The following is a 12369-nucleotide window of genomic DNA, read 5'->3' as shown; positions in this document are numbered from 1 at the left end:
TATTTTGTTAACAAATTGTACATAGTGAAATATGTATTTTTGCACAGGCATTTTTTCGTACACGCTGAATTTTTTGGTACAATTTAAAAAAAAAAAATAAAAAATAAAAAAAAAATAAAGAAAAAAAGTCATTATTTATTTAGTAAAAGAAAAAAGATGAAAAGTCAGAGAACCTGACCTGACCTATTTGAAGTGGTTCACTGCCAAGTCTATATAATGCAATACACCTATATGTAGAAGCTGAAGCATCTCATGAATCGTTGTACTGAGATCCTTTATGGAACAACGGTGAAGTGTTGCCACTGTAGCATGTGTCTGTATGACAGAATACCTTTATTCACTTTTCAAGGTCTCAATCACACGTGCTTTTACCAGACATTTTACGTTGCCTATGAATCAAGACAACAAAAAGACAAATTTACGATGTGACCCAGTTAGCCTGTGATTTTGAAATGTCCTGCAGGCTTGAAGCTGCGCCCATTGTCTAAACTACTTTCCATGTACTCTGCAGAAACTTTGTAGACCTTAAACACATTTCATGATTGGAACACTTATGTTTTATAAAGGCTGAAGGGATTTCAGCTACCATTGCAACTGCAGCTGCTTGCATCATCGTTGCCAAACAAGTAATTTGAATCACAGCTTTTAAAGAAATAGTTTGCAGCTTTTAAAAAAAATATCAAATTAAGAAAGTGCCTGAATTTGTTTCACCATGACTGTTTGAGGACAGTATTCTTTGGGTTGTTTTACCTTACTTGAATGTTCGATGTGTTTAGGAGTTTGCTTTTAAATCTGCCTATGAACCCTAAATGTGGTAAAACCTGAGCTTGTCAGCTGCCCAGTATGAAACACTTTAGTGTTGTGCATTTTTTTGGGTTTATCCAAGTTTTCCAGACAAGACGTTGAGATTTTCAGTTAGCCTCAGTGCATGGCTTAGACCGCCTCTGGTTTACTGGGATTTGTACGTAAGAACCTTCAATCAAGTGTTTTGTTTACCCTCAAACTCCACTGACATCTTGACCATCGTTTCCTGTACATGGAAACATTCGCAAGGATGTTTGTTTTTTTTTTTAATCAGCACCATAGACTTGGAATGTGAAAGCGAGAGAGAATTAGAGCTCGTGTCTGGGAGGAAAAAATAAATCCACCATTCATACTATGTAAAAGCGTGTATAGATTTTTTTTTTTGTATACATTATCAGAATCATTTTCAGCTGGACTTATGTATTGGCTGCTATGTAATTCATGAACAAACATAGGTTAGAATTAATATTTAAAGAAAAAAAGATTGTATAGTATATTTGTTTTGTAACAAGTTTCTGTAAATAAAATAATTTATACTGCTATTTATATGAAATCATGTGTCTGCCTCTTTCCTAAAATAAAAACTGCAGCAACAAATACAGTGTCAACAGTTAAACAAATTTTATTATATACACAATATAAGAAGTCACTTTGCCAGACAAACCACAGGTGTGGGTATACCAAGATTAATTCCCCCCTGCTGTAATGAGAATATGGCCGCTGTTACATGTTGATAACTCTCGACAACTTCTGGACTCTGTTGAGCAGCAGGTCGCCCTTCTTGATGGTTTCCTGGTACTGCCAGTTTTTGCTATCAGGTCTGGAAAGAAGGAGGAAAAGATTTGATGTTCTGCACCTGGTTACTGAGCTATGTGTTGGATTTATTGAGGTTTGGAAACGGCAACATTACCTATTGGTTTCCACAATCTCATTCACTTTATCAATTTTGCAGTGGAGACGGCCAGCGGCAATGAATCGGGACAGTTCCCTGAGAAAAGGAGGAGATTCATTTCAGTTAGCCAGAAAACGTTAGTATCCCTGAGACCTTCATTTGAACACATGACGCCAAAAATGAATACTTACGACTTAAGGGAACAGTTCAACATTTTGGGAAATGTGCTTATTCACTTGCTGAGTTTTAGATGAGAAGATAGATACCACTCATGTCTGTAAAGTAAATGTTAGGCTACAGCCAGCAGCTGCTTAGCATAAAGTCTGAAAACAACGAAGCTACAAACAACTTGAGGTATCAGTCTTCCAGTCTAACTCCCACCTACAAAGTGAAAAAGTATGTTTCTCAAAATATTCCATTTAATGTTCCCAGGAAGCTTAAATTGAACATTATTTGATTGTGAATCAATGCCCGCACCCACTAATGATTGAAAGATAACACAAGTAAAACTGAACATTGGCTCCTATTTATTGAGCCTATGAAGTTTAACCCTATGCAAGTATCTTAAGGTCTGAATTTCTAACCCGATGCTTGAAAACACCAATCCTGATATAAAGATGCTGATCCATCATGCATCTAACAATTAATCAGTTGAGATTATCTATTACTGAGGACAATAGAGAGAACCACTGCTAGGATTTCTGTAGTGACACAGGCTTAATTTGTGTACAAGACAAATTTTGAAAATGTAGCACATAGACATGGTGTGCTGGCACTCACTGGTCAATGAACTCTGTGCTGACACCAAAGGCCTCAGCCATGTAGCCCAGGGTGAGGGAACGGTAGGACTCTAGCAGCTGGCTGTAGGCCTGGATCCTCATCTCCCTCACATAATAGCGGTAGTGTGGCGCAAAGAGCCAGTCCTTCTTCATCTCCTGCTCCACCATGGCTGTGGCACCAAGAGAAAAAAGGTTTCACATTCATTATTGAAGTGTCATGATGTGGCAAAGCAGGAAAAATATGGTAGTATGTAATACATTTTGAAATATACTGAATGGAAGACTGTAAGAAAGTGTGTGGCCTTCTACCTAAAAATAATAAACCACATACAGACAATGGCAGTTTTATTCAACGAGCAGGGATGAATGAAACAGTCACAAACTGTAGTTTTTCCGTAAAAGCCTTCCTCACCCAAAGACTGGAAGAAGACAGAGTAGCGGCACTCGTAGAGTGAGAAAAGATACTGGCGAACAGCAGGCAGACTGTGCAGCACCTCCAAGATCTCTGCACCCTTTATTACCTACAGAGAAACATATTTAAGACATTTAACAGCAGGTGATCAGCTGATTTACACATGCTTCGAAAAATGTGCAATGCAGTTTCCATCGATCACATCTTGTGAGTATACGCACTCAGTCCCTCTCCTACCTTTTCACGGAGGTCAGGCCTTTTGAGGGCGATCATGCAGACGTAGACAGTGTAGGTAACAAAGGTCTTGTAGTCCATGAGCTCATAGGAGGTGAAGGTGGAGACTGTGTCAAGGAAGAGCTCAGCAGCTTGCTTGAAATCCCTGATGGCAACACAGTACAGGCCCTGGTAGACCTTCAGGCGATTCCTCCTGTCCCAGTCTCCCCCCTCCTCAATAAGGCTGCAGAGAAAAAAAAAGATGCATGTGGAGATGAGTATTGAAGAGACTGTTTGTGGAAATGTTTCAGAACAGACATGTTATAATGCCTTTACCTCTTGGCTTTCTCCGAGTTGCGTGTGATGAGGTCGCTATCCATGTAGAAGAGGCCGATCCTCAGCAGGTAGAAGACAATGTCTAGCCTGTGACCCAGAGCGACCGTCTTGTCATAGGTCTTCCTGAAGGCTGTTAGGGCGCCCTCCTGTGGATGCACATGACAAAAGCAGACAATGTCAGTGAATCTGCACCAACTTAGGGATGTACATGCAACATTACAGCCAACACAGAGAGCCTGTCACCCTAAAAAACTACGAAGCTGACATTATGTGTAATCGTTTCAAGAGTATCACTTGCTTTAATAAAAGCAAAAAAACAGCTTGAGCAAATAACTTTTGTAGTACTCTTGAATTTGGCTCTGACACAAAGTGGTATTTTCTGAAAAGGAAAGACATCGGTGAATGACACTTTCCTTCAAAAACGTACTACACACTCAGATGATTAGGCATTTGCCATAAACTTAAATGTGCACTCTGTAAAGTGTATGAATTTATTAACATATGAAGTGTGCAGCTTTCAGTGGGTTACATTGGTTTCTGTTACTAAATCTGTCCATTGCAGATCAAAGGAGGAATGCGGCTATGCATTAAGTAAAGACTGTGTGGTAAAGCTGAATGACATTTCCTTTCAGCACTGACACTACAATGTGCACGTCTGCATTAGTCACAGTGCAAAGGCTGTGATCAAATGTAATCAAATCACGTCAGTCACGTGAGTAAAACTCGTATTGCTTGATAGAAAAAGGAAAAGCAGCTACATTAGAGTGTGCAAGAAGGAAAAACAACGGAGCCCGTCAGATATATAACATACTGTAATTTAATGACTTCTTGATTAATTGCTTAGCACACACTACATGCACAACAAATGACTAGTTATTCCAAGTATGGTGTTGACTGATTCCTTTATAACATGACCTTGAAGTATAACCTGAACTGACAGGTGAGTACTGATGGTTGGAGACGGTGCAATTGATTTTCTTCATTTTTCCCTCCTATGGTCACAATAAGCACTTTAGCTATAATACATATTTGTTAATTCTGCAGAACCTATTACACACACATACATACATATATAGCTGTTGAGTGATGGGAAATCATACCTTGTCTCCAATTCTGATCAGATATTCAGCTTTGGCCATCATTGCGTCTCGTATCTCACTCTCTCCCAGGTTCTTCTCCGCATCCTCCAACACATCGTCCAGACGCTTCAGCTCTTCCTCGTTGGCCTTCTTCATTTTACTCAGCAGGTCACCGTCAAGCTGCCACTTCAGGTCTTTACACAGACCCTCATAATAGGGCGCCATATCTGGAGAGAGCAACGAAATTACTCTAACGCCCGTCACATCTCTTTAAATCTCATATTTGTGACCCAGGAGAGGTTTTAATTTGATTCTCTACGGGATAAAGTTGCTTTAATTGTTAAATAACGCCGTATCTTTTGTGTCTTTCCCTGTAAAAACTAAGTGAGATGCAATAAAAATCAAACAGAACTTGAAACATAGAGAATATAACTTGCTAATGTGTTTTGACAAACAACCCTTCTTCAAACTGCTTATGGGTTGGTAGCGTTTGCTTGTAACGTTAGCTAGCAATGCCAATTTTCCTACGATGAGCGTTATGCTAGTGTGGAAAACTTGTTTATTATTTTGCCAGCATCAATGAGAAAATTATACATCAGGTACAAAACGTATGTGCGCACAGTAACATGCATATGATGAGCAGGCTATAAAATCTGCCGTTACAAGTTCGACAGTGCCGTGAGATGCTAACTCACTGTTAGCTTTGATAGCGTCCATGAGCTCAGTCTTCACTTTAGCATCCTGTCGGTGACCGTCCATCGTCAGCAGGAACTTCAACTGTGCTATCCTCAGGTCGGGGTTCTTGGGCAGACCCTCCTCCTCCAGATTCTCCAGCGGCATTTTCACTCAAAAGTATACAAACAAACACGCAAACTGAGGGTTTTCTTTGTGTAGACGGAGTCTGTCGTTCGCTACTATCAGCTAGTCAACGATGACTACGGAAAACACTGGACTGTTGCTTCCGCCGGGGACTGACAGAGAGGGGAGACAAGAGCGGAGGACAGCCTGACATTTAATAACCAACTTCTCATTTACTGCCATCTGCTGGGCATGACTGTGAACAACACTGCAATTCAAAGTGATATTTGCCATTGGGACGTTGTTAGCTGTGTCCCAACTCAGTATCACAAACGGGTAGCCTATATAGCGTAGCCTACTGATCTTTATTGTCTCCGCCAAGGAGGTTATGGTTTCAGGTTATGTACTGGTGTGTTTGCTTGTTTGTTTGTTTGTTTGTTTGTTTGTTTTTCATATGCATTACGCAAAAAGTATTGAACCGATTTGCACCGAATTTGGTGGAGGGATTGGGCATGAGCCAGGGAAGAAGCCAGGCAGATCATTTACTATGAATTGGAATTTTTTTTGTGTTTTATATGCTAGTGTTGTATTTAAGTACTCAGACTGATTGTTATAGTGAAAATAATAATCAATAATAACAGCAGCAATGATAACACCACCAATTATTATTATTATTATTATTAATAATAATCCCCCCACACACACATTTTATGTATGATGTGAAGGACATGTCCTTTTCAAAAATGACTGTGAGTACAATAACTTCAGCTTGGTCTCAATTTAAAAGTAAAAAAAATGCTGTTCATCCAGGCCTGAAGTTTGACTGCATAGTTTCATCTGGCTTCAAAGAGACAGCTGGGTGTCATTTGCTTAGCAATGGAAATTTATGTGGTTCTTCCTGACAATATCGCCTAAAGGAAGCATATGGGGTGAAAAGTATCAGTCCTAGCACAGAACCCTGGAACTCCATGACTAACCTTTGTGTGCATGGAAAACCAGCCTAGTGCAGTTTCTTTAATGCCAATGTTATCTTGTTATCAATGGTGTCAAATGCAGCTCTAAGATCTAATAAGACAAATATAAAGAGTACAAAAATATAAAGAGGTCATGAAGGGATCACTGGTAACTTTTCACCAGAGAAGCCGTGTGACTGAAAGGGAAGAGCAGGCTAAGATGAATAGACAGACATTAATTTCTATAGCAAAAACATTTTAAAACCCTAAAAAAAAACTCAACAGTCAATGAAAAAAATGAAATACGTCAAATAACTGGTATGATCCTTGATGATCCTGACATTTTATTTAGGTATATTATACAAATGCTGATGGTAAAATCCATTAAATTCCACAGCTACATCATATGATTATGCATTTTCACTATTAATATTGATTTCTTTATTGCAGATGAAAAACTGAGTTTACATGGTTTGCACTCCATTCCTTAACCCAGTAAAATAGTCCATAATCAAATCAAGCTGAATCAGATCGTCTGTCCAGCATTAACAGTAAGTTACATCAGTCCACAAGACAGATGAGTGACTCCAGCAGAGGAAGTTGTTGTCAGGTTGACATGGTAATTGCTGGTTGCTTCACTTTTGGTCAGAAAGTCTGAAAGGTTAATGATAACCAGCATGAAATACAGAGTCCATGCAGTCTGGACAATACTGTGAGGTCTGTACCAGTAGAGACAAAATGGAAACTTTGCTGCAACAGCTGGTAGGCATTTCTACTTTTCCTGTATAAACCCAACACTACGTTTTAGCCCTGACAAACTTTTATTAACTGGGAAAACAGATGAAAAACATCACATAGAACAACAGCAGCAAAAGTTTTTGAGTTTTGTTTTGGTGACTGATCTACCAAACAGATTTAGCTGAGTCATTGCACTTTGTTGGTTTCTGAGTTTCTTTGAAAACTTGTCATTCGATACAAAAATACTACAGCACTCAACACATTTACTACTGGAAAACCTTATAAAATAAAAAATGTATCTTGATATTTTGCAAGATATTGGGGGCAATTCTTCATGCGAGACCAAGGCACATTTTCTTTCTTAATAATGTTGAGTTAATCATTTTAAAAGCTACTTATCAGTTTAGTTTCATTTTGCACAAATATATTTGCCTCATAAAAATACTGCATTTCTAGAAGATGTAATACTAACTAACTTTGTTCAACCATTTTTGCTCGAAATTAGGTTTTCATGGGATTCATTAAAACACAGGATCAAGGTGTGAAGGCACCTTAACATACCTTAAGAGAAGGTGTAATACTGAACATTGCACATTTGAAGATAATGTGTAATCACTCCTGTGTCCTATTTCCGTTCCTCACCCTGCTCTCTAGACCCGTGGCAATGCTCTGTTCCTCATCATTATTTTGGGAATTGGAGGAAGCTTTCAATCTGGCTACCACATCACTGGTTTAAGTTCTCCCTCACCGGTGAGATACAGCACTTAAAACATTTCTTTTCATCCTGTTGTTTGTTACTTCACCTCTCTCTCTTCAAACCGACTCAGATTTCCTGCCAGTTACCAACAGAGGCTGAGAGATAGTGTACAGTTGTTTGTATAATTGTGGCCGGTGCATCACTGTTCACATCTCACTGAGTTCAGGCCACAAACTGCTGCTTCCTTAAAACTTTCTGTGCAGTTCATACAGCGCTTCATCAACAGCAGCTGGTATGACAGATACGAAGAGCCTCCACCTGCACAGACCGTCACAATGATCTGGTCTCTTATTGTTTCCATGTATGCTGTTGGGGGACTCTTTGGTGCTATCAGTGTCAAGTTTATCTCAGGAAGGTTGGGAAGGTGAGTAAGAGACCTAATGCAGCGTGTAGTCCTATAGTTTGACTGTCCTTATAAGACTCGAAGGGATGTATCTTCCTTTATCAGAAAAAAGGCGATGATCTGCAACAGCTTTATTGCCATCGTGGCAGCAGGGATCATGCTGACAAGTAAAGTGGCCAAATCTTATGAGATGATCATTGTTGCAAGGATTCTGTATGGCTACTCATCAGGTAAGTCAACAGGACTTGTTCTGCGACATGCATAATAAAGTGATCACAAATATATCATGTTTTTGCCTGACTTATCAAAAATGTCTTTTATCTCCTGTGGGTTTGGGAACGAGCACCCATTTGATATACCTCGGAGAGATTTCACCCAGAAAGATAAGAGGCATGGTGACTCTGACCTCAGCCACCTTTGGGTCACTCGGCAAACTGTTTGCACAGTTTTGTGGGTTAAGGTAAACACTTATTGTCATTATGAATTTGAAGACAACAGTCGAGACCAAAAAAACTCAACATACACTGAATGCGCAAAATATTAGTGATACTTTTTCTTCAGTTCCTTCTCCAGTTATCGTGAGGAAAAATAAGATGAGATAAAGCAGAATTTTTAAGTTTTAAGACATACAGTACAGTGGCTTCAGAAAATGTTATCACTGAGATGAGAGTTCCTTGGACGTCATGGTTTGGCTTTTGTCCTGACATGCAGTGTGAATTGTCTGACCGTATACAGGTGTGTGCCTTTCTAAACTATGTCCAATCAATTCAGTTTTCCACAAGTGGACTCTAAAAGCATGTTTTCGCTTGTCATTATGGGTAATTGAGTGTAGATTGATGGGCAAATTGGTAATTTTATCAATTCAAAATTAAATCTACAACACAAAGTGTGTTAAAAGCAAAGGGGTCTGAGTACTTTCTGAAGCCACTGTAAGTGGTTTGCGCAAAAGGAGCTTCAACACAATATTAGAAAGTGTAAATAAATATGCAATTTTCTACAGTAAAAGCATTTAAACTAAGCTGTAACACTACACTTCATTTTGTTTTTTCAGTGAGATCCTCGGCCGTGAGGAGCTGTGGAATATCGTTCTCTGCGTCCCTGCATTTTTCTCGGTGGTTCATGTCATCGTGTTGCCTTTCCTCCCTGATGCTCCCAGATACTTATTCATAGAGAAAGATGACGATAAGGCATGCAAAAAAGGTTGGTATAAATCCCCATAGTCATAGTACTTGACCGAACAGCCTATCACAGAATGGGTATCAAACACTACTGTCCCTAATGATTCAGGAAACACAATACTACCAATGTATTAGATATATTTGAAGGATTGTCCTCAAAAATGGATTTAATTGGTTAGTAGCATTAGAAGTAAAGGCATTCAAGATATAAGAAGAAAGAAGAAAAAAGTCTATACTATGGTGTAACATTTTTATATGTGTGTCTCATGGTCTTTCTAACTCCAGCTCTCCAGAGTCTGTGGGGCCAAGGTGACTACAAACAGGAGATGGATGAGATGTTGGCTGAGCAGGCAGCCATTGAAGCAGCCCCACCAAAAAGCCCTCTTCAGCTGCTGCGGGACAGGACTGTCCGATGGCAGCTCATCACCATGTCCTTCATCTATTGCTGCAACCAGCTGTCAGGCATGTCTATGGTGAGGACTGAGCTCATTTCGGGCATCAGCTAAATACGGCAGATGATAGAAAATGCCTTAATTCATGCTTATTTTAGCATCCAAACGTTAAGGATTACAACCCCTGAAATGCTAATCAGTGCCGCTTTCCTTCTCAGATCAGTACCTTCTCTTTTGACATCTTCCTGAAAGCAGGCATACCGAGAGACAAGATCCGCTATATCACTCTTGGTCTTGGGGTATCTGAAATCATCACCTCAATCTCCTCTGTGAGTATGTGCCTGAGCGTGTTGATTGTAACCCCTGTCTATGCTCAAGAATGGTGTTTCATTGTTGTTATTATTGTTTGGCTAATTGTAGCAAATACTAGCATATTTTTTTCAATTCTATTAGTATTCTCAACCCTTTTCCCTCCCAGGGTCTGCTGATTGAGCACACTGGGCGGAGGCCGTTGTTCTGGGGGGCCTATGGTGTCATGTCTGTTAGCTGGGTGTTGGTCACTGTCACGCAGACCCTGAAGGTAAACCTGTCACTTTTGAATATTGCATTCAATGCATTTTAATGGGTCAGGTCACCAAAATTACAAAAAAACATATTTTCATATATTTCCATATCCCTAGTGCTATTAATCCAAGTGGACAGTTTTACTTTTATTTGCACAGGTTTTAGATATTTACATCTGAGATTTCTGCCTCTGCCCAGATACAATGGAGGTACACAGAAATTTGTTGGTGGTGCTCACAGTATTTGAAAAATATATTAAATAAACCATTCACCGTGAACAGTTTTCAGGGTAAATTCTACCTGAGTAAGAGTAGTGAACACCACAAACGAAATTCCATTGACCTCCATTGTATTGGGGTGAAGGCAGAAACCTCAGAAAACATGTCTGTGAAGATGAGATAAGAAAACATATATTTCAAATCCTCAGCACATGAAACTACAGTTTTTTTTTTTTGGTTTTGCAATGCTATTAAAATCAATATGAAAATACACAACCAATAGACCTTTTTACATATAGGCAAAATGTCAGCAATTTAATAATTGCTCTAGAAGTTACCATAGTAATGTTAACATATATAATATTGTCATTGATGCAGGATTCCAGCTATTGGGCTCCTTATATTACCGCCGGTTTGATCATCCTCTTCATCATCTTCTTTTGTGGAGGACCTGGTATGCGCTTTACAGTTTACACCTGACTGTTGAAAGACAGAGGAAAGACACATTGAAATGGTTAGAGAAAAGATGTTCGCATGCATAGATAATTAATTCAATCTTTGCTCTGGTTCACCCAGCGGGAGCAACAGCAACTCTCAACAGTGAGATATTTATCCAGTCTGATCGACTGGCAGCGCTTGTCCTCACAGGAATCCAGCGCTGGGTGATGTTTGCTATTCTGGGCCTAGTCTTCCCATTCCTTATTGTGAGTACAACAAACCTGAAATGTTACACACTATAGATGCACTGTATGAAGAAAAAAAATGCAAAATCTTGCTTTTGAGGATAAACAGGATTTTCAATAACAGTGTCATAGAGGGACACAGTGAAGCTCAGGCTGCTGCTCTTTGTTTCCTCTGTCCTAGAATACCCTCAACTCATATTGCTTTGTGCTGTTCGCCTGTGTGTGCCTGCTGGCTTGTCTTTATACCTTCTTCATCCTGCCTGAGACTAAAGGGAAGACCCTGCTGGATATCTCTGAGGAGTTTAAAGCCATCACCCTGTGTGGGAAATCCTTCTCAGAGAAGGAGAGAGTGGAGACCAAACTATGAGGCAGTCCAGATAGCAGTTACAGACTGTATGAATTTAACTGAGGAATAAGCGTGTGGCCAAAGGGACAGAATTTAGACTTTGTTAAAGAATTTTAAGAAATTGCTAAGGCATCAGGCATTAAACACCATATGTTAATATGGGAAAGAAGCTGTTGCCAAATGACTGAGGCAACCTAATAAATGATAATGAACTGAGTTTTACGCTTTGTCATTGTCCATAAACTTCTTATGCCAATTTATGGTCAGTTGGTTATTTCTACATTTCTCAATGCATCTTTGTTCCACAGCAGAATTGTTTTGTCTGTTTTTTTCAGAGAGGGTTTTTAAGGACTTTTTTCATCCCACACTGACAACCCCAACTTTAACACAGCAAATAACCAGTAAAATAAACAGCTATAACTTAATGAATCCATACCTTAGAACAATTTGTATGAAAGGTAAACAGGTTACACCATGTTAAGAAAACTGATATGTTTTTATTTAAATGTCGTAGTTGTATACGCACTCCCCACATTTCAGTGGATTATTTAAGGTTTTGCATTAATGATATGACAAATATTTGCATTAAACAAACAGCAAGCTTTTTAAAGTACTTTCTGTAATATATGCTTCTAAACTGGTAAAACAGGACTTTGATATTCACAATTTACTTTAATGGAGTAACACAAAGCTAAATTTACTCAGCCACTTTCTATTCAAATCTAGCTGGGAAATGTCAGGTTTAAATTCTTTGGTTGATATAATGTATCAATTAAGTCCTATTGATTGTGATCCTTGATTGTTTGCACAGTATATCTGTATATATTTAATAACTCAAAGACTCCATTACATGCCTCTCAAAGATTCTTTAAACAAGCTGCCAA

At 39.1% G+C, this 12369-nt stretch overlaps 2 protein-coding genes across 3 annotated transcripts; one reads left to right on the top strand and one right to left on the bottom strand.

The window, feature by feature from the left end:
* Positions 1 to 1408: 1408 nt before the first annotated feature.
* On the bottom strand, positions 1409 to 5355 carry psmd6 (proteasome 26S subunit, non-ATPase 6). Its single transcript, XM_022744968.1, has 8 exons — positions 5211 to 5355; positions 4537 to 4742; positions 3437 to 3582; positions 3125 to 3344; positions 2888 to 2996; positions 2477 to 2645; positions 1715 to 1792; positions 1409 to 1624 (listed from the first exon to the last, which is right to left on the bottom strand). Exons 1-8 carry the CDS (start codon positions 5353 to 5355, stop codon positions 1528 to 1530), a joined length of 1170 nt encoding a protein of 389 aa, XP_022600689.1. The 3' UTR covers positions 1409 to 1527.
* A 1615-nt stretch (positions 5356 to 6970) lies between these two features.
* Positions 6971 to 11701, top strand: LOC111221716 (solute carrier family 2, facilitated glucose transporter member 9-like). 2 transcript variants are annotated; one of them, XM_022745234.1, is made up of 12 exons: positions 6971 to 7028; positions 7659 to 7754; positions 7965 to 8125; positions 8210 to 8334; positions 8435 to 8564; positions 9156 to 9304; positions 9568 to 9755; positions 9893 to 10003; positions 10153 to 10254; positions 10835 to 10910; positions 11033 to 11160; positions 11321 to 11701. In XM_022745234.1, the coding sequence occupies exons 1-12, from the start codon at positions 7005 to 7007 to the stop codon at positions 11504 to 11506; spliced, it is 1476 nt and encodes a 491-aa protein (XP_022600955.1). In that variant the 5' UTR covers positions 6971 to 7004; the 3' UTR covers positions 11507 to 11701. The 2 variants fall into 2 exon arrangements, with proteins under 2 accessions (XP_022600955.1, XP_022600956.1); XM_022745235.1 differs by lacking the exon at positions 6971 to 7028 and having other exon boundaries at positions 7684 to 7754; positions 7988 to 8125.
* Positions 11702 to 12369: the final 668 nt, after the last annotated feature.

Source organism: Seriola dumerili, unplaced genomic scaffold (genome assembly GCF_002260705.1).
Source record: "Seriola dumerili isolate Sdu_G_001 unplaced genomic scaffold, Sdu_1.0 BDQW01000088.1, whole genome shotgun sequence".
Lineage (NCBI taxonomy): Eukaryota > Metazoa > Chordata > Actinopteri > Carangiformes > Carangidae > Seriola > Seriola dumerili.
The sequence above is the reverse complement of the archived record's forward strand: the minus strand, read 5'-3'. Positions and strand labels throughout refer to the sequence as shown.

What these genes read in the sequence shown, in the direction of transcription:
- psmd6 (XM_022744968.1), bottom strand. Translation starts at nt 5,355, where the DNA reads ATGCCGCTGGAGAATCTGGAGGAGGAGGGTCTGCCCAAGAACCCCGAC. An exon ending in GGACGCTATCAAAGCTAACA is followed by an intron (nt 4,743 to 5,210) that starts GTGAGTTAGCAT and finishes TGCTCTCTCCAG; the next exon opens with ATATGGCGCCCTATTATGAG. An exon ending in AACTCGGAGAAAGCCAAGAG is followed by an intron (nt 3,345 to 3,436) that starts GTAAAGGCATTA and finishes TTTTCTCTGCAG; the next exon opens with CCTTATTGAGGAGGGGGGAG.
- LOC111221716 (XM_022745234.1), top strand. Translation starts at nt 7,005, where the DNA reads ATGGAAACTTTGCTGCAACAGCTG. An exon ending in AAACTTTGCTGCAACAGCTG is followed by an intron (nt 7,029 to 7,658) that starts GTAGGCATTTCT and finishes CCTGCTCTCTAG; the next exon opens with ACCCGTGGCAATGCTCTGTT. An exon ending in TCTGTATGGCTACTCATCAG is followed by an intron (nt 8,335 to 8,434) that starts GTAAGTCAACAG and finishes TATCTCCTGTGG; the next exon opens with GTTTGGGAACGAGCACCCAT.